Source organism: Alnus glutinosa, chromosome 8 (genome assembly GCF_958979055.1).
Source record: "Alnus glutinosa chromosome 8, dhAlnGlut1.1, whole genome shotgun sequence".
Classification (NCBI taxonomy): Eukaryota; Viridiplantae; Streptophyta; class Magnoliopsida; order Fagales; family Betulaceae; genus Alnus; species Alnus glutinosa.
In genome coordinates, this window is record NC_084893.1 from 6,048,371 (window position 1) to 6,075,572 (window position 27,202).

The 27,202-nt window shown below is 38.6% G+C and overlaps 1 protein-coding gene across 1 annotated transcript; it reads left to right on the plus strand.

Annotated features, from left to right (window-relative positions):
• LOC133875956 (protein MICRORCHIDIA 6-like) lies at positions 1–27,082 on the plus strand. Its single transcript, XM_062314244.1, has 20 exons — positions 1–153; positions 3,911–4,252; positions 4,532–4,606; positions 4,719–4,753; positions 5,546–5,624; positions 5,761–5,850; positions 5,930–6,005; positions 14,544–14,622; positions 15,375–15,503; positions 16,233–16,331; positions 16,462–16,563; positions 16,649–16,795; positions 17,162–17,254; positions 17,780–17,831; positions 17,940–18,051; positions 24,408–24,613; positions 24,703–24,815; positions 25,363–25,442; positions 25,918–25,960; positions 26,187–27,082. Exons 2-20 carry the CDS (start codon positions 3,919–3,921, stop codon positions 26,295–26,297), a joined length of 2,055 nt encoding a protein of 684 aa, XP_062170228.1. The 5' UTR covers positions 1–153; positions 3,911–3,918; the 3' UTR covers positions 26,298–27,082.
• Positions 27,083–27,202: the final 120 nt, after the last annotated feature.

Consider the following 27,202-nt stretch of genomic DNA (forward strand, 5'->3'; position numbering starts at 1 on the left):
GGTCCAACCCCTTTTCAATATTTTAAACTAAAAAGTAGATTAGAGTATTTTGTGTTAAATTTGAAATTTGGGAAGAGATTTATATGATTTTTAGGGTTGGATGGATCTGACTTGAGTTGGTGTGAAATCTTGGGGCCTGACTATTCTGAGGAGGTAAAGGCCATCTCTAATCTTCTTTATCTGCCAGTTTTTCATCTTCTTCACTTTGTTTTCTCTGGAGCTCTCTCTCTGTCCAGTTCAGTTGCTTTTGAGCCTAGTCTTTCTATTTCTGCTTTTTATTGTTGTTACTTTCGATGTATCGGTGTCCAACTAAGGGATTTGGCATGAAGCTTCATTGGGTGATAGTGGAAGCTCCAGCTAACGCCATTTTCCTCACTGTCTACTGATCTTAGCGACGCCATTATGCAGTGTTATTGAGAATCTTACAACATGAACTACCCTGAAAGTATGTTTGAATTAAAGAAAGTGATGGAAAGTGAAATAAATTAAGGTTTCCAAGAGAAAATGGCCTTGTTTGGCAAGTGATTTGCCATGCCAGAATAGTGGGTTGTTATTTTTTAGAGTAAGTAAAAAGTGGTAGATGTGATATAAAGTAAAAAGTTTTGTATGAAAAAGTAAAAAAAAATTGTATTTTAGTGAATTTTTTATTTGAATAATAATAAAAAAAATTATTGATATGATATAAAAAGTGAAAAAAGTGGGAATGTTTTTATGTTGATTGTTATTGAAAAATGTGAAAAAGTGAGAAAAAGAGATAAAAAATAGCTGCCCGCTACCATGGCATGGCATTTTCATTGCCAATCATAGCCAATATTTTTGAAAAGAAATATTTATTTTTTGTTGTTTAGTCAAGACCTGAAAAAAAACCTATTATTATTTGTATAAAAAATATTTATATTAATTTAAACAAAAACTCATAAGAAGTTGGCGGTGAGGTAATTGGGTGGGAGGAGTGAGAGAGGAAGATGGTGATGGCGACATAGATTAGTCGATCAATGGATTGGGGAAAGGCAAAGGAGGGAGATGGTTGTGGCGACATTGATTGAAGGATCGTGGGAAGGCAAAGGAGAGAGGTAGTCATGGTGGTGATAGAGAAAAGTGATGAAAAAGATGGCAGCGGATACAAAAGAGCAATGGTTGGAGATGGTGGTGATAATACAAAGAAGTTAGGGATAGGTGGCTAGGAGGTAAAGGTTTGGTCCACAAAATACCTTGGGCATGTTTGGCAATACCTTTTAGGACAATTTTTTGCTTTTTAGCAAAAAACATAAGTATCAAACTACTCAAAATACACAATACTCACAAAAACATTTAAAATTACTTTCACCTTTATATCACATCACAACCAAAAAGTAAAAATGTACAATTTAAATTTTTTTACCAAACAAACCTCCAATGTTTTAATAAATACATTTCTTATGCATTGAAGTTGTCTTGGGTTGAAAATTAACTTGGCTAAATTGGTGTTAATCCCTGTTGGTGTTGTGAAAGATGTTGGAGGCTTGGCTAGAATCCTTGGTTGTAGGGTGTCTTCTTTGCCTACAGAGTACTTGGGTCTTTCGTTTGGGGCTTCGTTTAAGGACAAATTTATCTGGGATAGTAATATTGAAAAGATGGAATGTCGTTTGGCAGGTTGAAAGATGCTTTATTTGTCTAAGGGTGGTAAGATCTCTTTGATTGAAAGCACTCATTCCAATTTGCTTTTTTTTTTTTTTTTTGGTTGATAATTTATGTATTTATTAAAAAGCGTAAGACACTCCTGAATACACAGACAGTGTACACAAGAGGTTCCAAAGGAACAAAAGAAACCCAAATGATACAGCAAGAACACCCACAAATCCACACACTCGACAAGCACTCAAACCCAAAACCCACAAAACAAGAAAGCCCCAAAATCCCCGAGGCACTCATGATTACCTACTTATTATTCCTCTTTTTCCCATCCCTGTTGGAGTTGCTAACTGCATTGAGAAAAACTCTAGCGGGATTTCTTGTGAGGTAGAGTTGGGATGAGTTCAAATTCCATCTAGACAGTTCGTCAAAGATTTGCACTCCAATTTTTAGGCAATTTGGGGGTTAGAAACTTGTTTTTATTTAATTGAGCTCTCTTGAAGAAATGGTTATAGTGTTATGCCATGGAGAGGGAGGCTCTGTGGTAATCAGTGGTTAAAGTTAAATATGATAGCATGTGGGGAGGGTGATCTGAGTCCTATGGGGTTGGGGTGTGGAAAAGCATTAGGATGGTGTGGGGGGCGTTTTCTTTAGATTTGTGAGATTTGAGATGAGAGATGACCTGATAATGTGTTGTGTGGAGATCAGGCCTTGAAGGCAGCTTTCTTGGGTGGTTTAGTATTGCTCGCAATAAGGAGGCCTCAATAGCATATCATGCGCATTTTTCTATCGACACTTTATAGTGGAATATCACTTTTATTGTATCAGCGCCTGATTGAGAGGTGACGGTGGTCACTTCGTTCTTTAATTTTTTGTACACTCTTAGGTTGAGACGAGGTGTTGAGGATAAAATTTGTTGGATCCCTTCCAAAACGCTGACGCATGAGATCAAATGTTATTATCTTGCGCTTAGGCCCCCACTGGTCTCATTTTTCTTAGAAGAGCATTTGGAGAAATAAGGCTCCTTCAAGAGTGTCATTTGTTTGGACGACAAAATTAGCAAAGATTTTGACCTTGGATAGCCTGAGAAAGAGGCACATTATAGTGACAGATTAGTGTTGCATATACAAGAAGAGCATAGAATCCATTGATTGTCTTTTGATCCACTATGAAGTGGCTAGAGATTGGTGGTGCTTTTGTCTAGTTGGAGAGGTCAGTTTGGCAGCCACCGCAATTTAGAAGTTTGGAGGACGCTTCCATTGTGCTTAATTCGGTGTATTTGGAGATAACACAATACTTGAAACTTAATGTGGTGGAGCTTTTGGCTAGTTGAAGATGTCAGTTTGGCAGCCACCACAATTTAGAAGTTTGGAGGACGCTTCCTCTGTGCTTAATGTGGTGCATTTGAGATAACGTAATACTCGAAAATTTGAAGACTATGAGAGAATGGTAATAGAGTTGAAAGTTATCATGTTCTTGCTTTTCTAATATTCTAGAATTTTTGGATTTGAGTTCTACTTCTGCTTCCTAGTTGGATGCTCTCTTATATACTTCATATGCATTTGGGTTGCGTTCCTTTGCACTTTTAATAAGACTGAATTAATTATAAATAAAAATCATTGGCTTTAGTTGTCGTAATTCAAAATTCACTCATTTATGCTAGATGGACAATTATTTATGTAGTTTGCATTACTTTGTCTGCATAGTCACCATAGCTCAGAATGTTGGCTATTATTTCTGTCCAAGTTCTCTCTTGTGAGACTCGCTGGCAGAACAGTAAGGAAATTACAGCTTCCAACATTCCTTTTACCGTTGAATCCAGGAGGAAGTTTGACTGAAAAAGGTTAATTATAGAATCTCTTAAGTACGAAACAAATTTAAATGAATCCAATCTGTACTTCTTAATGCCTCCAAAAGTCTGGAAAATGGGTGCCAATGGTGTAAATGGAGGTAAAGGCATTTCTACAGGTGGAGTTGGTTTGGTGGTTGGATTCTTAATTTTCTTTTGGTAGAAATGTATAAATATATCGAAGATTGTACTATATATAAGGGGCAACCGACAGTAGACCATGTTTTACTCTTAAAAACAGTGAAAACCGCAAGCACGAGAAAATAGGGTCGGAATTTCTACTCATGATAACAAAATTTGGAGCATGGTGGGTAAACCATGCTTTAGTCTGTACTGCCCCATTACACTCTTGGCTGATTGATCTTCATTTATATTTTTCATGCCTGTTGAAGCTTTGTTTTCTTTACTTACTAATTGTAACCAGTTATATGAATTTAATTTCTTTTACAGTGCTCAAGATGAGCTTTATAGACGTTGTGGACTTATCTAGTGATGATGAATGTGGACATCTGAATGTGAAAGCTTCTAAGTTGCAGCCTGGTATTGTTGGTGGCAGAATACAACAGAAAGAGAATAAGGTTCAACTAGTGAAGCGTCAAAAATCTGAAACTCAATGTAGAAGGCAAGAAACTGAAGAAAATAGAGGCTCTAGAATATTGGATCAAGGGCAGTCTCCAGTTGATGATACAAGTCTTCCTTCCACATCACCTACGTGTCATGCACCACTTTGTAGGCAATTCTGGAAAGCTGGGAACTATGATGATGGGCATGGTTCTAAAGTCTCAGTTCAAAGTATTCTCCTGTCAACTATAACATATTAATGTTTGCTGACATGCATGTGGTGTTTGCTGATTTTTGGTCTTTGAAATTGTATGGCCATCTCATCATTGGCTCCTAATAAACTGTCCAGCAGATCACTGAGAAGCCGTGGTTGTAATGCAGCTCTATATGAATGTTCTGGTTTTAGATATTTCCTAGCTCATGGGCTGTGGACAGTAGCATGTGCGCATCATTGTTTATGAAAGCTTGATATATTGTTCTCTTACATTTTATGCTCTTTTTCTATGACAGAGGGCAAAAACTACCTACATGTCCACCCGTTGTTCCTTCATTCAAATGCCACTTCACATAAGTGGGTCTTAGGTGGTATGTGCAGCTAATGAATTTTGCTTGTTTCAGTAATTGTGCTTATATCTATGATTGGTGGTTTTTTGGCATCTGGCATTACTTCCTTTTTCTGGTTGCTTCCTGTTTGCAGCTGTAGCAGAACTACTTGACAATGCAGTTGATGAGGTGAGCTTTATATTGTTTTTTTGGTTCCCTGTGGTGCTGGGGCTGTGTAATCCTTCTAATGTTGCAAATTAATTTGAATGATAACAGTATACTTTGATTATACTTGATTTTTTTTTTTTGGATGGTTCTATATATTTCAGCAGAGTAGCTCATATTAATCTCAGACTTTTAGGTTGAGATAATTACTTTCTTAGTCTTAAGCTTTTGCTCTCTTTTTCTTTCTTTGTAGAACACAAAAAAATAAAAGAGGATGAGTAGGATATTTATTTGTGGTTTTTGTTAGGTAAATCTTTATGTGACATTAGAATTATTTTGCTGAGTATGCCTTTGACATCTATGTGAAAAGCAGTAAAAAATTGAGGCGGTGGAAAATTAAAGAGAAAAGGTTTATCGTTGATTTAGTATCGGTGCCAATGGGGCTGAAATATGGTGGGACTATTTAGATGACATAAAAATCTTCGTGTATGCCATGCATGATAGCTGTTTTGGTTACTTGTAGAGTTGTTGGTTTATGGAAAGCCTATAAGGTCATGGGCTTCTGCTTAAGCATTTTCTTGGCCAGTTAAATTTCACCTCTTTGGTGGTTTATATAATATTTTATTATAAAAGTAAACAATGCTACTTTGAAAGACAAGATTTTTCAGCAAGGTTCTTTGTTATGGCTTCTGCAGGATTGTATATGCTTTAGATGTTAATTGCCTGTGGTGTGATTATGTTTTTTACTTTCTGGCTCAAACTATCATATCATGTTATGCATTTCACTATTTTTCCTTCTTTTCTTAAATTGGATAGATCCAAAATGGAGCCACTTTTGTCCTTGTAGATAAAACCACAAATCCAAAGGATGGAAGTCCAGCATTGTTAATCCAAGGTATCATGTGTTTGAAATTTTTTTTATCAATCAGAATGTGATTGTTATTGTGATCTGGTAGTCCTCACCAGTAAATTCTATACTGGAATATTTTTGCTAACTCTTCGGTATCTAAAATCTGTTTTCTTGTCATTAGATGATGGTGGTGGAATGAATCCTGTAGCAATGAGGCGTTGTATGAGTTTTGGGTTTTCAGACAAGAATTCTAAATCAGCCATTGGACAATGTATGAATAGTAGCAATCACTCTACAGTTTCTTGTGATTATCTTCTTCCATATTTATTGCTTTACTTGTAGTCTTCCAGATGGAAACGGCTTCAAGACTAGTACGATGAGACTTGGCGGAGATGTTATCGTCTTCAGCCGCCACCTGAATAACAGGTTTCAATTCGATAGTGACTCTTTTCAAGTTTCAACCTTTATGCATTGAACTTTGTTGTGTTTAGTGACCTGTATATGAGCCATACTGCCTAACATAAAAAACACACATACACACATGCATATACATATGCATACTTGAAAATATAAACCAGATTTCTCATGTTTAGGGAGTTTTTATCCCTTGGTTACAGTGAAACCTTCATAAATTTTTAACCATATTTATGTGGGAATATTATGGTAATAAATAAAACATGTTATATTTGTTAATGTATTTTGATAAATGTTTTATATTTTTGGTTTGAAAAGTGTTTTGATGTGAGAGGGAGGTGAAAAGAGTTTTAAGAAGTTTATTTTGGTGGGGTCTACATTTGAGAAATTGTTTTCTAGAGAATACATATGTATGTTTTGAGAAAACTTTACTTGTAAAAAAAAAATGTTTTGAGAAAACTCAAAAAGTAGACTCCTTATAATTTATTTTATTTTTAAAATTAAAGATAAAAAAGTGACTGTGTGGCCAATGGAGGAGTGGGGTGGTTGTGTGGCCACCCTAGGCCTGTTGTGGTGGCCACGCGACATCTCCAACTAGGCAGGGGTGGTCACACCGCCACCCCAAGCATATTGTAGTGGCCGGACGACCACTCCACCACTTAGGGTGGCCACACGGCCATTCCAATCCTTTTAATCTTTTAAGTTTTTTAAATAATAGGGTTAAATAGTTCAAAGGTACTTGTGGTTAGGCCTTAAATCAAATCGCCGCCTCAGTTTCAAAAAGCGTCACAGGTGGTACCTGTCTTTAATGGATATTCTCAATTGGTACTTCCGTTAGTCCTCCGTCTATTTTTTCAACAGACCTCCACGTCCCCCACCTTAGAATGCCGACACCTGTTTCGGTTGCCACGTGGCCACGTATCACAGATGATTCTTATGCTTTCAATGCCACATAGGATGAGAAAAATAATAAAAAAAAACCTCTCTCTCTCTCTCTCTCTCTCTCTATATATATATATATATATATATATATATATATATATATATATATATATATATTCAGTTTGGCCATGGTGGTGGCCGGCCACCCCCATTTTTGGCCAATATGTTGCTCGAGCCAACCCCTATGGCCAGCCATGGGGTGGCCGAACCACCCCCAAGGTCAAAGTGGAGGTGGCTGACAACACTCATTTGGCCTAAGGGTGGGTTCGGCCACTCCAGACCAGCCGATCTGGAGGTAACCGAACCACCGCCAATGCCCTTGGCGGTGGTCTGGCTACCCCCAAGGGTAAACCCTCTTTATTTTCTTTTGTTTTTTTTTTTCCTAGGCCTTTTGGGGGTGGCCGAACTACTCCCAAGGGCAATGGGGTGGGTTCGGCCACCCCAGATCGGCTATAAAAGAAAAAAAATTGTAGGGTTGGCCCTTGGGAGTGGCTCGGCCACCCCCATGGCCAAATGAAAAAAAAAATTGTTATTGATTTATTTATTTTTTAAATCAAGCTATTTTTTTTTTCTCATCCTATGTGGCATTGATGGCATAAGTATCATTTGTGATACGTTGCCACGTGGCAACCAGGACAGGTGTCGGCATTCTAAGGTGGGTGATGTTAGACGTGGAGGTCTGTTAAAAAAATGGACGGATGATTAACGGAAGTACTAACTGAGGATATCCCCCCTGTGATGCTTTTTAAAACTGAGGCAGCGATTTGATTTAAGGCCTAAAATAATAAGATAACTCCTACCTTGCAAAAGGTAAGCACCTAGGAAGGTTATGGCTTTTTTAAATTCCAACTCTCTCTCTCTCTCTCTCTCTCTCTCTCTCTCTCTCTCTCCCTTTCGTTGGCACATGCTGGCAATAATATTTTTCTTTGTTATCCTGGTTCCGGCGTGGTTGAAGCCTATTGGGGTTTGTGATGGGGTTCTTGAGTTGGTTTTGTGTAGAGACCGAAGATTTTGAGCTTTAGGTTTCAGAGTGGGCTTCATGCTTGCTTCTGGTTGGAAGAAGTCGAGGGGTTGCTTGAGTAGTGTATGTAGGGAAGGTGAATGTGGTTTGGTTGTTGTCTGAGGTGGAGAAGTGACACCCGAGTTTGTTAAATCGCTGAGGGATGGGAACATGGTGTTTTTGAGTACTAAGATGTTTGAACAAGTTTGGCTGGTATTTGGTGGTGATGGAGTACATGAGTGGTGTTTGGTGAGGGTTCATTGTTATCCCAGAGAGACACTAAGAACGGTGCTGGAGAAGATGTGCTACTGAGCTAAGGAAGATGGTGGGTTTTCCAAACAGGCCTTCCGGCGAGGGGAGCAAAGCTCCATTTCCATGACGGCCCAATGGTGGGTCGCTGTTGTATGGTGTCGGCAGCGCTCCATTGGCGTCCATGGGGAAGACGTGAGAGGAAGGTTCACTTAGTAGGTGCTACATGGAGGTGCTAGGTAGGGTAGGACTGAAACAAAGGGGCTCGCCAGCCTCGGGGGTGACGGCGAACTTGGGTCATCAAGGGAATTGTTTTGTGGGTGCTTCGTCCAACCAGGAGAAACATGCTTGGACCGTTTCTGTAATGCCACCTCGTGTTCTCAAGGACAATGCTCGCATGATAACGTTGTAGTAGTTGAACCTTGTTTTCCTGCTGCAAAAGGAGACATGGCACTACAAGGGAATAAAAAGGATTTCAGTGGGGCCTTTTTGTATATTCAGTAGACTAGGTTTTAGCAAAGATGGATGAACGCCAGTGTTTTAAGGGGCCAGCGGGGTTTTGTAAAGTGGATCAGGCCAAAATTCTAAAGGAAAAATCCAGTAAAAAATAATGTGAGCCCTTCCTATTAAATAGTGGAGCGGGCTCTAGCTAAGGTTGATAAGGGTGCAGACCCATCTTCTTTTTAATTCAGTTACCGGCTACCAAAGCCGAAATTCACAAACAGCCCATCAGATTATAAGTAAAATAGATGTGGAGTAGGCTTCAACTAGGGTTGATAAGGGTATGGATTCAAAGCATGCCCAAAATGTTTTTTAAAAAAGGCTCGAATACATGTTAGCTACAACCTTTGCCCCAACTGAAGCCCACGACAAAATGAATGAGAAATCATTGGGTTGGGGAGTCCTCTTCTTTGGGCAAAGGCTCAAGTTTGGTAGTGGGTCAGGTGGTTATGAGCTTTGCTCAATCAAGCAGTTTGTTGGTGGCTCCGCCGGCAATCATCGACGGTGCGGGAGTTGGTGGGAGGGTTGCCGTTCGCTAGAGATCTTCCATTCAAGAAGAAACTCTCGATCGCACTTTCGCAACACTTGCCTCTCCCTTCTCCATTAGACACAGTTGGCAATGAGGTAGCGATAGTTCCTCTAAGCACAAGGCTCCCTGATTTTGTTGTTGGTGACAAAGTGTGCAGGTCAGGAGAGTTGCCATGCTTGTTTCAGCAAGTCGGGCCTAGCAAAGGTAATGTCTTTGGCCTTGTTTGTCTGAGAAATGACTTGATGAAGACTAAGTTATCTATTGCAGTGTTAGAAAAGGTCTAGGCCTCTGGTATGGGCTCTTTAGGAGTCGACTCAGCTTCCCCTAGTTTTGAATGGGCATTGATTGTTAGCGGGCAGAAATGGTTTTCTCTACCTAATTTTTTTTCTTGCTCCTTCAGCTCCCTCTCATGAGGAGGTTCCAGGGGGAGGGGGGTCCAATGAAGTTGAGAAACGCCTTAGAGTTAGGAACCTGCTTAGACAATGGAAGGTGTTGTGGGGTTTGCATGCGAAGAAAATAGGGGAAGAGGAGGTTATGTTTTCTATGTATCTCTCACCTCATAATACATACATATATACATACATACATAGAGAGAGAGAGAGAGAGAGAGAGAGAGAGAGAGAGAGAGAGAGATATCTGGTGAACCAGGAGTGCTTTGCAAACTGGATATTGAGAAGGCCTATGATCATTCATGTTAATTGGTAGTTCCTATTGTACTTGCTAAGGAGGTGTGGTTTTAGAGAGAAATGACTAATTGGATAGTGCATTGTATTTCTATGGTGCGCTTTTTTGTTTTGGTGAATGGTTATCCTTTCGGTATCTTCAGTAGCTTTGGTGGTCTGAGACAGGGAGATCATTTGTTTCATTTGCTCTTTGTCATTGTAATGGAGGTTCTTAGAAAAATAATTTCAACTATTGTTAATGGGGGCTTTCTTTCAGGCATTTCGGTGGGATCTAGGAACTTAGATATGCTTCATATTTCCCATCTTTTGTTTGCATATGACACTTTGATTATTTGCGGGGCTAACCTTGATCACATCCTTTATGTACGTGCCTTATTCTTATGCTGTGAAGTTGTATCCAGTTTGAAAATTAATCTGGAAAAGTCAGAATTGGTTCTTGTGGGTAATGTCAATAATGTTGAAAGGTTGGCCAATATTCTGGGTTGTGGGGTGTCTTCTTTGCCTTTGAAGTATCTTGGCCTTTTGTTGGAATCTCATTTTAAGGCTAATGGTGTTATTGAGAAGATTGAGTGTCGTTTGGCAGTTTGGAAAATGATGTACTTGTCTATGGGTGGAAGTATTACCTTAATCAAGAGTACTCTCTCCGATTTGCCTACGTATTTTTGTCTGTTTTCCCCTTTCGACTGCCATTACCAATTGCATAGAAAAGCTATAACGGAACTTCTTTATGGGGCAGGCTAGGTGATGAGTTCAAATTCACCTGCTTTGTTGGTGCAAGGTTTGTTCCCTTATTTCTGAGGGAGGGTTGGTGTCCAAAACTTGCATTTCTTCAACCGTGCTCTTTTGGGGAGTGGCTTTGGTGCTATGTGCATGAGAGAGAGGTTTTATGGAGAGTCATAGTGGACACTTAGTATGGCAGCTCGGGTGCGTGGTGTTTTAATGAGGTTTGTGGCTTGTATGAGATGGATATATGGAAAAATATCAAGAAGGGTTGGAGGGAGTTTTATGGTCATCCTAGGTTTGAGGTGGGAGATGGTTCCAAAAGTAGATTCTAGTAGGACTTGTGGTGTGGGGTAGGGCGCTAAAGGAAACTTTCTTAGTTTTGTGTAGTATTGCTCGTGTAAAAGATGCTTCAGTGGCAGATTACTTTGAGTTTATTTTTTTGATAAGTAAAGTATATTCAAAAAGTGCAAAGGGCGCAACCCATATTACTTTGAGTTATCTAGTGGTATCCATTCAATGGAATATAAGCTTGATTAGGGCAGCTCATGATTGGAAATTGGATGTCTTTACTTTGTTTTTTAATTTGTTGTATTCTTTTAGATTTGGACAAGGAGGTAAAGACAAGCTACGTTTGGTTCCTTCAAAGAGAGGGATGTTTGATGTTAGATATTTCTATAATTTCCTTGTACTTCATGAGAGCAACCATTTCCATGGGAAGAGTATTTGGCAGCATTATCCCCTTGAGAGCGGCTTTTTTACTTGGATAGCCTTCCTAAGGAAGATCCTGATCATGGATAACCTAAGGAAATGGCGTGTCATTGTGATTGACTGGTGTTGTATGTGTAAAAGGGGTGAGGAGACTGTGGATCATCTTTTTCTCCATTATGAGATTGTCAGTGTTGTGTGGAGGGTTGTCTTTAGTCATCTTGGGTTAGCTTGGGTTATGCCTAGAAGAGTTACGAACTTTTTTTTCAGTTTGGAAAGTGTTGGGAGGTAGTCTTTAATGTGTAGTTGTGTGGAAGATGGTTTTGTCCTGCCTTTTGTGTCTCTGGAAGGGAATAATTGAGCAGACCGTGAGAGGATGATGGTGGAATTAAAGTCTTTCCTTTTCAGAACTCTTTACCACTGGCAATTGCCTTAGATCTTAATTTGCTTAGAATTCATGAATTTCTTGACTTGTTTTCTATCTCTAGCTAGGTGTTCTCTTGTATAATCCCTATGTATTTGGGTTGCGCCTTTTGCTATTTTAATGATATTTCGATAATTTATCAAAAAAAAGAAGTTAAGTACCTGTTTTGTTAAATTATTCTTACAAGAAGGTAAGAATACAATTTTATAGAGTGTTTTGTATTTTGAGAAGCGTTTTATGTTTTGAGTTAATGTGTTTGAGAAGAGTGAGAAATTAAACTGAAAAAAAACGAATACAGTGTGTTGGCACACATAGCCTATAATTTTCTTGAAATATTTCTTCTGGGATCTCTCTCTCTCTCTCTCTCTCTCTCTCTCCTCTTTAGAATGTTTTAATGTGAGAACTCGACAGTATTGTGTAATGCGCATCACATTGATGCGAACCCACTAGTAACAAAATATAGTCAATGATAAATTGGCTACTTCGAGAGAGCCGTGATCTCCAATGGCTACTTCGAGGAAGCCTTGACCTTTAAAACATAATAAACTGTATTCTAAAACAATAATCAACTCATCATTTTCTTAGTGATAGTTCCCATTTAAATAGAGAAACAATAGACTACCGATTACATAAGAGACTTATTAGGTCTTGACTTCTAAGACTATGACGACTCTAGTAAGGAAAGATTCTAAATTAGAGATATATTCCTTATTAGACTATAAAATAAATGGAGGAGGTGGGGGATGGGTCACATATTAGTTTCTGGCATGATTGGTGGTGTGGGGATAGATCTTTGAAGCAGTGCTTTCCAGTTCTGTTTAGTATTGTGAGGAACAAAGATGCGATGGTGGTGGATATCTTGGTCGTTCATAATGGAGTTATTCAATGGAATGTTCTTTTTACGAGGCAAATCCAGGATTGAGAGATGGAGATGGAGATGGAGATGGTTCTTTCTTTCTTCGAGCGGCTTTACTCCACTTCGGTTCGACATGGAGAGGGAAACAGGTTAGTTTGGAACCCCTCTAAAAGGGGTTTATTTGAGGTGAGATCATATTATGAAGTGCTTATTATGAAAAATGGCCCATTATTTCCGTGGAAGAGTATTTGGCGTGTTAAGGCTCCGACAAGGGTGGCTTTCTTTGTATGGTCAGCATCTTTGGGTAAAATTTTGACGCATGATAACTTGCGTAAAAGGAATGTCGTAGTGATTGAGTGGTGTTGTGTGTGTAAGAAGAATGGGGAGTCTATTGATCATCTGTTGCTTCACTGCGAAGTTACCCGTGATCTTTGGAGTTACATTTTTATTTTATTTGGGATAGAGTGGGTTATGCCACGAACGGTGTTGGAGTTGTTGACTAGTTGGGGCGCATCGGTTGGGTATGGTTGTGCTAAAGAAGTTTGGCGGTTAGCTCTATTGTGTTTATTGTGGTGTATTTGGCGGGAGCAGAATGCGCGGCTCTTTGAAGATGTAGAGACATCAATAGTGGAACTACAGAAGCGTTTGCTCAATATGTTATACCTTTGGATAGTGTCCTATCATTGTTTGAATGGTTTTATTTATGTAGAATTTTTAAATTTATTCTCTTCTTGTCCCATATAGGAGCTCTCTTGTATACTTCCCATGTATAAGGGTTGCACCCCTCTGCTCTTTCAATGAATTGAATTGCAATTACTTATCAAAAAATAAAATAAATGGTGATTTACTACTTATTAGTCTCTAACTTAACTCCCAATAAAAGATTACATCACACATATGCACCATCCTCTAGTTTTAATGAATGGAAACTCATTTAATTGATCAAAAGATTATTAGAACCCTGTGGGCCTGTATGGTTCAGATGTTATTTTTCTACCTTTTAAGTGATTAACGAGTTAGTGGATTCACTAGGGTGAAGTTCAGAATGGCAACTGCTTGCTAGAAAATTCAACCATGTTAAATGTGAGATAAATATTAATTCTTTTCTTTTCTTTTATCTTTCTTTCTTCTTCTTTTTTCCAATTTTTTTGGAGGCAATGAAGGAAAGAATCAGAAGTTTCTCAAGCACACCAAACAGTATACTCTTTAACTCTAGATTATTCAATAAATTTGACTTTCAAGAAGATATAATACTTTTAGGCCCTTGGGGTCCATCTCATTTTTCACACATTCAACAATTCTATGACTTTCAGATCTCTGGCATTTTTGTTTCTTTACTTTTCCATATAATTAAATCTGTATAATTCTCAATTTTTGTATCCTTTTGAAAAATGATGAGGGAAATATCATTTTTATATCCTTCGGCGGGGTTTTTTAGGATCAACTCCTGCAGTGTTGGTTTTCTCTCCTAAGCCAAAAGGGAGTAGAGAGGTTAAGAATTTAGAATACTCAATAAACTTTGATGCTATGGGCGTTCGTTCTAGTCGGGGTAAAGGCAAGGGGACCCTTGCTGTGATGTAAGGTAGTTTAGGATGTTTTGGTGGGGTTTGGGTTTTGGTTGTGGGGCTTTGGGTGTCTTGGCTATTTGGGTTTGGGTTTCGGTTGTGGGTCTTTGGGTGTCTTGGATGTTTGGGTGTTTTCTTTGTTTTTTTCCGGCTTTTTCTGGTTTAGTTTCCTTTGTATACTTCTTGTATGCTTATGGGCACCTTGTGCATTTTTTATAATACTTCTTTGCTTATCTATCAAGAAAAAAAATATCATTGACATGCCAAAAGTCAATATTTATATATGGTAGATTTCAATTTTTTTTTGTTTGTTAAAATTGTTGTTGGTAGTTTGTGCTTCTTGTCAGCTAATATTAGCGGATTCCATAATCAGGACATTGACTCAAAGCATTGGTCTCCTTGCATATACATTTTTGACACAAACAGGCCACGACAGAATAGTAGTACCCATGGTGAGTTTCATTGCTCTACTGTAAGATTTTAGTTGGGTCATTTATTGCTCGTGATGTATGAGCAATAAATGTGTTAATATGATGTATGCGTATGTATTGTGCATTAGAATGCCATAAGTTTATTCAGGTAGGAGCACTAGCAGCAGCTTCCTTAAAACTTATTTCCTTCCCTAAATGTAGGAAAAAATCCTTTAAAAAAAAACCTTGAAACAGATTTCTTTGTTGTCCCTAAACTAAGGGAACATCAATGGAACGAAAAGTTCTACCCTAAATCTAGTGAAGCAAAAATGATTCTCTTAATATTATTTTAATATAAGAAAGCTTTTGTCTTTCCTCTTTATTTCATCTAGTATTTATTTGAAATAATATATAAATGACTTTTCTTTTCTCTCTCTTTCCTCTATCATTTAATTTAAAGAATATTTAAATGGTGTAGGGAAAGGATGAGTGAAGCTATTGTGGAATTGATTTGAATAGGGAAGTAAAAAGTAGTTCGGTTCCTTACATTTAAGGAAAATCTAAGGGAAGATGCTGCTAGTGCTCTAACACAATATGCTTACTTGGTTTTCAAAAAGGAATGAGGTTATCTTTCGACACTTGATTGGCCTGGGTTGCTAGTAAATATTAGATCTCAAAGTCTTAGTAGGTGTCAATTTTTGTGTGGTTTCATGGACTGTGATGGCACAGCTTGCTCTGTTATCCTCTCTCTGCTGAGGTTTCTCTTACTTTGTAACCCACCATGTTGCATGCAGGTGGATTATGAATTTAATGCATCAACTGGCGCAATGGAAATATTACATGGTAAAGAACATTTTATGTCTAACCTTTTCATGCTGTTGCAGTGGTCTCCATTTTCAACAGAAGCAGAGCTTTTAAAGCAAGTAAGCTCAGTCAAAATTTTCTTTCTTCTGTAGCAACCACGCTTCCATCTGTATGCTGCCACGAATTAATATCTAATGTGTTAACTATGGTGGAAATATGTAAATGTAAGAGAAATGGGGGTGAATTTCCTTCTGCCTTCATTCCATTCTTCCAAATATATAGGAAAGTTGGTTACACAATACAATTCATGAATTGACAGTTAGTGGGGACACCTCACCTACATGTTCTAGAAACTTCTAGAAGGAAACTCCTATCAGTCTAACACACCCCCTCAAGCTGGAGCATATTATATGCTCAACTTGGAATAAATAAACAAATTCTAGTAACATGTAAATATTTTAGTAGGTTTATTTGGTAGATTATGCCAGTGGTTTTACTCTCAGCCACCTATTGAAATCATAATTGTGAATTCTATTTCTTTTTTTTAGTATTAATTTTTTATCATTAAGGTTTCTGCACACCTAGCGAGTCTTGATCTCCCTCCACCCAATTCTTGTTGGATGAAGCGTGGTTTGACCCCAAGCTCTCTGGCCAAATGATGAATTTTACCAAAATATAATTTTTGTCAAAGAAGATGGGGCTCCTTCTGTGAAGTTGTTTAATTACCAAATTTTCGCACTTGTCACAGAATGTAGAAGAAAGCAATTGCATAGATGTTTCTTGCAGTTTTCCTAGCTCTTAAGAGTCCTTTTCAATTTTTATTCACATGTACCTCAATTTGATGGCAGTTTGATGACATTGGGGCTCATGGCACAAAGGTTATTATCTACAATTTATGGTTCAATGATGATGGGGATGTTGAACTTGACTTTGAATCAGATCCTGAGGTTGATATTTCTTTTGCCTTTTTTGTTTGGCACCTGCCCCCCCCCCCCCCCCCCCCCCCCCCCAAAAAAAAAAACCCCACGCGTAGCTTCTTTTCTGATGAGGGGGCCTCCTTTGACTCGGTGGTTGCAGGATATTCGTGTTAGTGGGGAGTCCAAGAAAATTGACACAATCCCCGGTTGGAAGACAGTAAATGAACAGCACATTGCCAACCAATTCCATTATTCTCTCCGTGTAAGCCTATTACAAAAGTTATATACCTGAATCAGATGTACAAGAAATCAATTTTTGCTTAGTATAGTTTCCTCATGTTCCGCAGGCATACCTGTCCATCTTGTACTTGCAAGTACCTGAAAGATTCAACATTATATTGCGCGGGCGAGTTGTTGAGCATCATAATATTGCCACTGATCTCAAATTTCCAGAATTCATCTTGTACAGACCTCAATCTGGTGGATGTGTGGAGGTTGAATTAAATTTTTTTCAACTTCTTTCTTATCTGCTACTCTCTTGGTCTTCATTCAAAATATTGAGTTCTTGGTATTCTCATCAGCTGTTCTTACCAATAGTCAGACAGAACTGGATGTAATATTTTTTTCCCTGGACTGGCTGTAGGTCTGAAGGGTTTCATAGTTGTTAAAATCCATTTTTGCTTAAAATGTCTATTTGTACTTGAAAGAATGGAGAGAAAGGTCACATGTCAGTTCCATACGGGTGTGTGTTTAACTAAATGCACATATGTGATGCACTTTTATATTTGCCCTCACTTTTTGGTGGTTGATATATGCAGTGGCTGTCATTTACATTGCATCTGTCTTCTTTGATTGTGCAGGGTCAAGTTATAACTTCAATTGGATTTCTTAAAGAAGCTCCATATGTGGGTTTTCACGGATTCAATGTCTACCATAAGAACCGTCTAATACTGGTATTCACCTTTTAGAAAATGAGTTTCACTTCCATTGGTGTCTTGCAATGCAATAGTGAAATTGCTATGATATGAAAATTCCTTATCAATTGGTTACATGTTACTTCAGAAAAATATACTTGACTATTTACTTTGTTGTTGTTGTCGTGGTTGTTATTATCATCATTATTGTAATTGTTACTGTTAGTATTAATAAGATTATGCAAATGAAACTCAGACACTCATTCGGGAATGAACCTTTGACTTCACCCTCTGCCCTTGTTGAGAGGATATGCTATTTGTTTTTTGGTGTTGTAGCGTTCTACTGATTATTGTTATAATTAGATAGTGTCCAGCTGTTTCATGCTTTTGTTGTGAGAGCGTTTGACTTTCTGTTCTCCTCCCAGTATCCCAGTGTGTACCTGTTTCATACTTTTGTTCTGTGAATTTTCAACTTTCTGTCCTCCCAAAAAAATTCCTTACCATGCCATATTTTCTAGTGGCAACGGTGCACTTAATTCTTTGCCTTTTTCTCTTTTCTTGCAGCCGTTTTGGCAGGTTCTGAGCTATCAAAACAGTCGGGGTAGAGGGGTTGTTGGTAAAATTTGCAAGAACCCTCTTTTTATCAATTTTTTTTATTCTGTTTGGAGGTTGATTATGTTAAAAATTGGAGTTTTGAGGTTAATGATCAATAATGTTATTTTAGGTGTATTGGAAGCAAATTTCATTGAGCCGACTCATAACAAGCAAGATTTTGAGAGAACTTCCCTTTTCCAGAAGCTTGAAGCTCGATTGAAGGAAATGACATGCGAATACTGGTAAGTTGTTTCTAAAAAAAAAAAAAAAAGTTATTTCCTTCCCATGCTGCTGGTCCTTTATTTTGTTTGAATATCTCAAAATATTGTCCACTTTAAAAAGTAAATGGACAATTTAAGACTTTCCTAGCTTACCTTTTCGTTTATTTGAAAAATTAATACCACTTTTTCATTTCTTTATTTGAGTTTAGATCATGGAGGAAAGTTTTAAAAATTTATACCTTTTAAGTAAAGACAATGCATTAAATCATTGTGGAAAGTGATTCCTTGGTCATCATGTATTCCATCCTAAACCAGCATCATGTCCAGGACTGGTAAATTGCTTCTATTGTCAGAGATGTCCACCACCTCAGCTAAATCTCATCTTGGACTTCCTTGAAACTCCATTATAGTATCAAATTCTCTGTGCTCAATCTTGCCAAATGGGTCGCTTCCAACCTCTTATGTGGAAGTATTCCCATATCTCTTCTCTCCCTTAGTGTAATTGGATTAGATCAGGATCTCAAACCAACTTGATCCCTCTTTCCCTTTCCCTTCCTTTCCCTCCCTTTCCCTCCTGTTTACTCCAAAAAAAAGGCTTTAAATGATGTCCAAACTTACAAAGTTGGATTTTCTATATGGGGCCAACAATATGAGATGGAAGTAGTATCTTGTTGTGGTTATGGAAAACTTCCCTTCAATTTTCTCTCTGTCCTGTTTTTTTTGCCCTTCTCCTAATCTTGCTGGAGCAATAAAGTTTGTACTTTTTTCAGTTTTACATAGCATTTAGATGCAGTTTTTAAGTATCTAAATTATATTTTATTTTCTCTAAATGGATGTATGGATCATTTACATTATTATTAAAATAATTTACTTTTCTTCAACTCTTGTCATGAATTTCTTTGTTGAATTGGTTTTAGTCAAATGCAAACAAAAGACAAATCAATTTTGATGGAATTGTGCCTTATAGTAGGTCAAGTGATACATGACATGCAGTCCCCACTAAAAATAAATAAATAGTGTTTATTTATTTATTTTATAATCCTTTCCTTTTTAGGATTAGTTTTTAGGTTTACTTTTTGTACAAGTATTTCTCTTCTATAAATAGGCTTGCTTATTATGTAAAACTTAATCCATTGAATTATTACCAAATCGGAGAATTCTCTCTCAAATACTCTGTGGAGTTTTATTTTTCTTTAGCCTGTGGGCTTGTTTTTATCTTTTTGGGTAGAAGACGAAGGCACTTCTCCTTACAGAATCAAAGACGTTGCTCTTTGATTAGTTACCTTAGTCTTCCGCTACGTTATTTTTCTTTAGCCTGTGGGCTTGTTTTTATCTTTTTGGGTAGAAGACGAAGACACTTCTCCTTACAAAATCAAAGACGCTGCTCTTTGATTAGTTACCTTAGTCTTCCACTACGTTAGTTGGTATCAAAGCAGGCTTTATCCTAATCATGACCAATTAGTGCAACGGTGACAATCCCTTTAACGACGCTGCTCATGACAGGGAGGCTCCTTGGAGAGCTGAATTCCAAGAGCTCCAGCAGATCCAGCAAACGATGCAACAGGAGATGCGCTAGATGCAGGAGATGATGGAGTGCATGCACATAGGCCCTAATCGTAATCACAGGGACAATGATGCCCATGATGACGATGGGATCCGAGTGAGGCCTATTCCTCGCCAACGACCTGCACCCATAAACCGACCACCAGTCTATGAAGATCTTACAAACGAAGAAGACTTCGTTGAAGGAGTGTTTGGACAAAACGTTGGAGTAGATCAATGGGGTAAAGGACGTAGGGGCGTCGGTCGTGGCGGTGCAGGTTTCAAAGGTTATGACCGCGGTGGAACTAACCATATGGGGAATGTCTATGAAGGCGCTGGCTACAGTAGGGAGGAATCCCACGAATACCAAATGAAGATTGATCTCCCATCATTCAACGGGCATCTTCAAATTGAAGATTTCTTAGATTGGGTGATGGAGGTAAAAAGCTTCTTTGATTATATGAGAATTCGCAAGGATCGCAATGTGAAATTAGTGGCATACAAGTTCAAGGGACGAGCTTCTACTTAGTGGGAGAAATTACAGATTTCTCGAGCCTGACAAGGGAAGGGACCTGTAACTTCATGGTTGAAGATGAAGCGGCTACTCAAAGCATGGTTTTTACCACTAGACTTTGAACAATGGCTGTTCCAACAATACGAAGATTGTCGACAAGGAGTACGAACCATCCAAGCGTATGTCGATGATTTCTATCGCCTATTTGTCCAGAATGATCTCATGGAGACAAAGGATCAACAAGTTGCAAGGTTTATTGATGGACCATGTGTGGTAATACAAGATAAGGCTTCTATGCATTCTGTCTTTACTTTGAACGAGACAGTTAGTTTGGTAACTCGAGGGGAGAAGCAACTGAAAAGGCCTAGAGCACCAACTTGGGAGCGAAACCCGAGCGATTCAACGAGACCAACACAAGGTCGGGGAAAACAACCTCTAGTCCCGACAGTCACACCAAGTCAACCAATGACTTCCATGAGAAAAGGAGCCAACAGCAGTTCAGACAACCATCCAACAATCCGTACGCACGACCCGATCTAGACAAGTGTTTCAAATGCAACCAACCAAGTCATAGGTCACATCAATGTCCTAGAGGCAGATGGTAAACTTGATCAAACCTGAGCCAAAAGAAGGATTCGAGAATGGAGATGATGATACACCCGAGTATGAGGAATAGGAGTTGGCTGACGCTGATGAAGGAATCCCACTTTCCCGATCCTTAGTAATTCAATGTTTACTCTTGACCCCGAGGCAAGACGATCAATCTCAAAGGCACAAAATTTTTCATACTCGTTGCACAGTCAACCAGAGAGTATGTTATGTGATTATTGATGGTGGTAGTGGGGAGAATGTAGTGTCTAAGGAGATGGTTTCAAAGTTGGGTTTGAAAATTGAGAAGCACCCAGCTCCATACAAGATCGGATGGATCAATTGGGGAACTGAGACACTAGTATCCAAGAGATGTCATTTCACATTTTCAATCGGTAAGCATTACTCTAATTCTATTTTGTGTGATGTAGTGGAGATGGACGCATGCCACTTAATCCTGGGACGACCTTGGCAGTTTGACGTGGATGGCCAGTAGCAAGGAAGGGCTAATGTTTACACTATTTTTTGGGATGGTCGGAAGATAACATTTTGACCCTTACAAGAAGTCGAAAATTCAACTCATTCTAAGGGTAAGCCAGTCCTCCTGTCCATTGGATCAGAATTTAAAGAAGTTAAGTAGGCCCGAGACATCATAGCATTGGTGACCGAGGGAACTCTGGGCTCCGTTTGACAAGAAGTTCCCTAGATAATGCGACCAATGTTAGAAAAATTCCAAGACATCATGCCTGAAGAGATGCCCAAAGGACTGCCGCCTATAAGAGATATCTAGCACTATATTGACTTAATGCCGGGAGCAAGTGTCCAAAGGAGAATGCTATTTTGCAAGAGCATGTAGAGGGGTTAATTCAGAAGGGACACTTGCGAGAGAGTATGAGTCCATGCGCAGTACCAGCCCTACTTGTATCGAAGAAAGATGGGAGTTGGCGAATGTGCGTGGATAGTCAGGCAATAAACATGATCACGGTCAAGTATCGGTTTCCTATTCCCCGAATAGGTGATATGTTTGATATGCTATCTGGGGCTAAGATTTTTTCAAAGATTGACTTAAGGAGTGGATATCACCAAATCCGTATATGGTTGGGAGATGAATGGAAAACTGCGTTCAAGACTAAAGAGAGGCTTTACGAGTGGATGGTGATGCCTTTCGGTCTTTCGAATGCACCAAACACTTTCATGCGACTCATGAATCAGGTACTGAAACCTTTTATAGGAAAGTTTGTCATTGTCTATTTTGATGATATTCTTATCTATAGTCGCAACCCGGTGAATGACATGGATCACATGAGGAAAGTGTTGGAGGTCCTTCGTGAAAATAAGATGTTTATCAACTTAAAGAAGTGTAGTTTCATGATGGATCAATTACTCTTCCTCAGATTTGTAGTTAGTGCTGATGGAATCCAAGTGGATGAAGAAAAGGTGAGAGCAATTCGATAATAGCCCACGCCCAAGTCAGTGGGAGAAGTAAGAAGTTTCCATGGGTTAGCAACTTTCTATAGAAGGTTCGTTCATAATTGCAGTAGTATTGTATCACCAATCACCGAGTGTATGAAGAAAGGAAAATTCAACTGGGGTGATGAAGCCGAGCGAAGTTTCTCAATCATCAAATATAAGCTATGCACAACACCTGTACTTGCCTTACCTGACTTTTACAAGTTGTTTGAAGTTGAGTGTGATGCATCAATCGTCAGGATAGGAGCTGTGTTATCTCAAGAAGGGAAGCCTGTGGAATTGTTTAGAGAAAAGCTCGGAGAAGCAAGACAAAAGTGGTCAACATAACCTCAAGGTGTACTTATCAAAAAAAAAAAAAAAAAGACCTCAAGGTGTGGGAGCACTACCTGATCCAAGGAGAGTTTGTCCCCTTTACCGACCATCAAGCATTAAAGTTCATCAATGGTCAAAAGAATCTAAATCGGATGCATGCTCGATAGATTTCTTACATCTAACGATTCACTTTTTCTCTCAAGCATAAGTCAAGAAAACTGAATCGTGTAGCTGATGCTTTGAGCCGCCGAGCTACCTTGCTAATCACCATGAAAGCTAAAGTGACTGGATTCGAGTGCCTAAAGGAGTTATATGAGGAAGATGAAGATTTTGGTGAAGCCTAGAATCGTTGCAAGATGGGGCAACCAATTCCCGAGATACATATTCAAGAAGGGTGTTTATTTCGTGGCAATCGGCTGTGCATTCCAAGGAGCTCCTTACTGGAACAAATAATCCGAGAATTACATGCTGGAGGTTTGGGTGGTCATCTAGGAAGAGATAAGACTATTGCTTGGGTAGAGATGCAGTATTATTGGCCGCAACTGAAGAAAGAAGTGGGTAATTTTGTCTGACGATGCCAGACTTGTCAGGTTGCCAAGGGGCAAACCCAAAATACGGGATTATACATGCCTCTACCAACACCGGAAGCACCGTAGGAAGATGTATCGGGGGATTTTGTATTGGGTCTCCTGAGAACCCAACGAGGAGCAGAATTTTCAAAATGGCTCACTTTGTTGCTTGCAAGAAAACATTTGATGCTGTTCAAGTGACCAATTTATTCTTCCGAGAGGTGGTTCACTTGCATGGAGTCCCAAAGTCTCACTTCTGACCGAGACACCAAGTTATTGTCTCACTTTTGGCGAACATTATGGAGGTGGTTCGACACAGCATTGAACTTCAGTAGCACAAGCCATCCGCAGACGGATGGGTAGACAGAAGCTGTTAATCGAACTCTAGGTAATTTACTTCGATGTATTGCTGGTAACAAACCGAAGTAGTGGGACCTGGCTTTAGCTCAGACTGAGTTTGCCTACAACATGGTGAATTGATATACTGGGAAGGCACTATTTGAAGTCGTCTATGGGAGAACTCCGAAACTTGCAGTAGATCTTGTAGCTTTACCTAAGTCACAAGGAGCAAGTGTGGGAGCAAAGCATTTAGCAGAATGGGTGAAAGCTACCCAAGAAGGAGTTCGTCAGAATCTAGAAGAATCCTATGCTAAGTAGAAGACGACAGCAGACAAGGGTCGGCGATTAAAGATTTTTCGAAAAGATCTTGTGATGGTGTATTTACGCAAGGGACGATTGCCGACTGGTGCTTTTAGAAAGCTGAGGAATAAGAAGTATGATCTATACAAAATACTTAAAAAGATTAACGATAATGCATATGTCGTTCTTCTTCCCGAGGACTTGGCAATATCTTCAACATTCAATGTGGCAAACAATTTTGAATATTTTCCACTAGAGGATTTGAAACTTAACTCGATGACGAATTTTTCAAGAAGAGGAGACTGATGTAGGACATGCGGTCCCCACTAAAAAAAACAAATAAATAAATAAATTGTTTTTATTTATTTATTTTATAATCCTTTCCTTTTTAGGATTAGGGTTACTATTGCTACTAGGAATATGTTTACTATTACTACTAGGATTAGGTTTACTTTCTCTACAAGTATTTATCTTCTATAAATAGACTTGCTTATTATGTAAAACTAAATCCATTGAATTATTATCAAATTTAGAGAATTTTCTCTTAAATACTCTGCGGAGTTTTATATTTCTTTTAGTTTGCGGGCTTGTTTTTATCTTTTTTGGTAGAAGACGAAGATGTTGCTCCTTGCATAATTAAAGATGCTGCTCTTTGATTAGTTACCTTAGTCTTCTGTTATGTCATCAAGGTATCGTAGTAGATTTGTAATACCTCCCTGATGCACATTAATGGACTTTGACAGGGATTATCATTGTGGACTAATTGGCTATCAGCCCAAAAAAATCCCTCGAGCACCAGTGACCCCACAGGTTTCATCCCATAGTATGCCACACAGTGGCAAACAACTTGTCATGCCTAAGAAAAGTTCCCCTGCTATTAGTGGTACAGAAGCAGCACTTGGAAGAGCGGAGCAATCAATATCCAAGTCTCAAAGCCTATATGAACTTGGTACTTTTTAAGTGAAAATCATTTTTCATAATTTCTAAGCTTAAATAAACGTTTTCCAACATATGATATGATGCCCCATGTTGTCATAGGATTACGTGTGAAGAGGAAGGAACATGGCGATATAATAGAGGCAGAAAAAGCAAAACGGCAGGCAGTGGAAATGGCCAATGTAACTGATGCTGGGCATTGTCAGGATATACAGGTCTGGATGGGCAATTTGTAATTTAATTTTCTCTGACATTGAATGCTACTACTGCACCCAACTACTCTAGCTCAAAGAAATATAGACCCCTTTCTCTATTTACATTGATTAATTTGAATTTATTGGCTATACAGAGACTACCAGTGGATATAACATCAATGCTAACATTTTGTTTGTTTCCATATTGATGATCTAGTGGGTCTGCAAAAACATGCAAACCAGCCTTTCAATGAAAACCAACCTTTTCTTTTACCTCTTTTCCTGCATAAAAGGGAAAACTCCTCAACCAATATCTTGCTTCTTTTTTGTTATCTTGCTTGTTACTTTCATTGCATGGCTTACATTTCAGAAATGTTTTCTGAGCCAAAATTCATGATTGATTGCTCTATAGAGTGTTTTACAGCTTTGCTTTGGATTAATAACTAGAAACTTTATTAATCTGTTAATTGGTGATCATATCCCACACTCCTTTATTGAAGAATAATCTCATAGCATAAGGGCGGAAGTGAGGAAACTGTTGCTAATGTCTTTCATGCATTATATGTAGGCACTGGATACTACCGGTAATCAGCCGAAAGATCAAGAGGCTGTAAACTTGTTGCAAGTAAACAAGAAGCTGCGTGCAGAGTAAGTATATTAGATGTTTAGTCCTCCATTGTTAGCTGCACTTGCAATTAATCACATAGAATAATAGATTAAATGGAATTTTGTTTTGTTTTTTTCCCCCTTTAATTGGTAACGTATGCATGCAACCCGTCAGCTTTGATACTACGATCTCATCCTCTACTTTGTTCTTATGGATGGAGGAGGTGCCAGTTGAGACAGAGCTTACTGACTAGATTGAATGGAGAATCCAGACATCAGGGATTGACATTTTGGTCAAAATTTGGGAGATCTACTTCATAGTATCATATTTCTTGGCTTTTTATACAAGGCACTGGCTGATGCTTGTATAGCAAAGAGCCCTTTATGGCGTGAAAATATTTTGACTAAAACAACAGTTGCACTCCAAATTATGTGAAACTATGATCACATCAGCGATCAGGCATCAATTCATGCTCACGAAAGGCACTTACTTATTTGTTTTGTTTTTTGTTTTCAGATGTTTGGAGTATGAGAAGAGGGAGGAAGAATTTAACCTCAAGGTACTTCGAATGCACCATTAGTCACTAATTGTGTTCTAGATTTCTGTCTTCATGTGTTAGATACCTGTACCTGTACTAATATTGAAGTTTTGCAATTACCAAACAAATTTTAGATTAGTATAATGCTTATTTGCCCAGCAGAGTTTCTGAATATTGAAGTTGTAGATTGCTATCCCATCACCTAATTTTAACCAGTTAATGAGAAACAATCTCTTTGTATGTGCAGGTGACACAGCTCAAAATTGAAATAGAGGAGGTTCAACATGAATACGATCGGATGTTGGCTGAATTAAAATCCATGAGCACAGTGAAGGGTGAAAAGAATGTATTAATATAGATTTTGTATGCTCTGTGTAGCCTAAAGTTTTCTTCCTTATAGAGGGGTGAATAGGTGTTCCAACACAAACTTTACCACTGAAAATTTAGAGGCGCAAACCAAACAAAATCAATCAACAAAAATTCAAATATACGTGTAGTAGATGAAGTGAAAAACGTTTGAAAAAACTCTTTAAAAAAAGCACTACAGGGGGGATGCACTCGATTTGTGCTCCAATGAGACTCCAATACTACTTCCCAAACGAACTTTTTTCAATCTCTACAACTTTGGTTTGATGAACTCATTAGCTAGCCAAACTCCAATGCTCAGAAGAGGATTTAAGCTTAAGAAAGGAATAGGTTCTCTCTCTCTCGCGAGCGAGGGTTGAGTGAAGTTTATGTTTAGGTTCGCCCGAGGGATTTCTGCGCGAGGATCGAGCAAAGTTTGATCAAGTTGTGCAAGGAACTTGCATGCTTGAGCAATGTATGGCAGAGCAACAACTCTCTCGAAGGCCAAGGAGCATAAGTCACTCAATGATTGCTTGTGTGGAAGACTCGCTCAATTCTTTATGAAAAATTGAAGAGAGTAGAAGCCACTCGGGTTTCAAAAGGATAAGAGTAATCCCACATATCAACACTATGTACAGGAGTATTAACAGGTGGTGTAATTAGTTAAGCTAATTAGTTAGATGACAGCTGTGTAATTACAGTTAATTACAGTTGGCAGAGTTTGTTATATGTAGTCATTCTCACGTGTGCTAATTGTTAGTATTAATGTAATTTTGGACAGAAATATTGAATATAGAAAGCGAGAATAATTTTGATCTCAATCCGAGTGTTCATCATTTCTTGCTCTCTGTTTCTCATTCATCTTCCAATGTTCTTCATTCATAACAGTCATAACTCAGATTCTATCACCGCACGTAC

What these genes read in the sequence shown, in the direction of transcription:
- LOC133875956 (XM_062314244.1), top strand. Translation starts at nt 3,919, where the DNA reads ATGAGCTTTATAGACGTTGTGGACTTATCTAGTGATGATGAATGTGGA. An exon ending in AGCCGCCACCTGAATAACAG is followed by an intron (nt 6,006 to 14,543) that starts GTTTCAATTCGA and finishes TTCCATAATCAG; the next exon opens with GACATTGACTCAAAGCATTG. An exon ending in AATCTGGTGGATGTGTGGAG is followed by an intron (nt 16,796 to 17,161) that starts GTTGAATTAAAT and finishes TTGATTGTGCAG; the next exon opens with GGTCAAGTTATAACTTCAAT.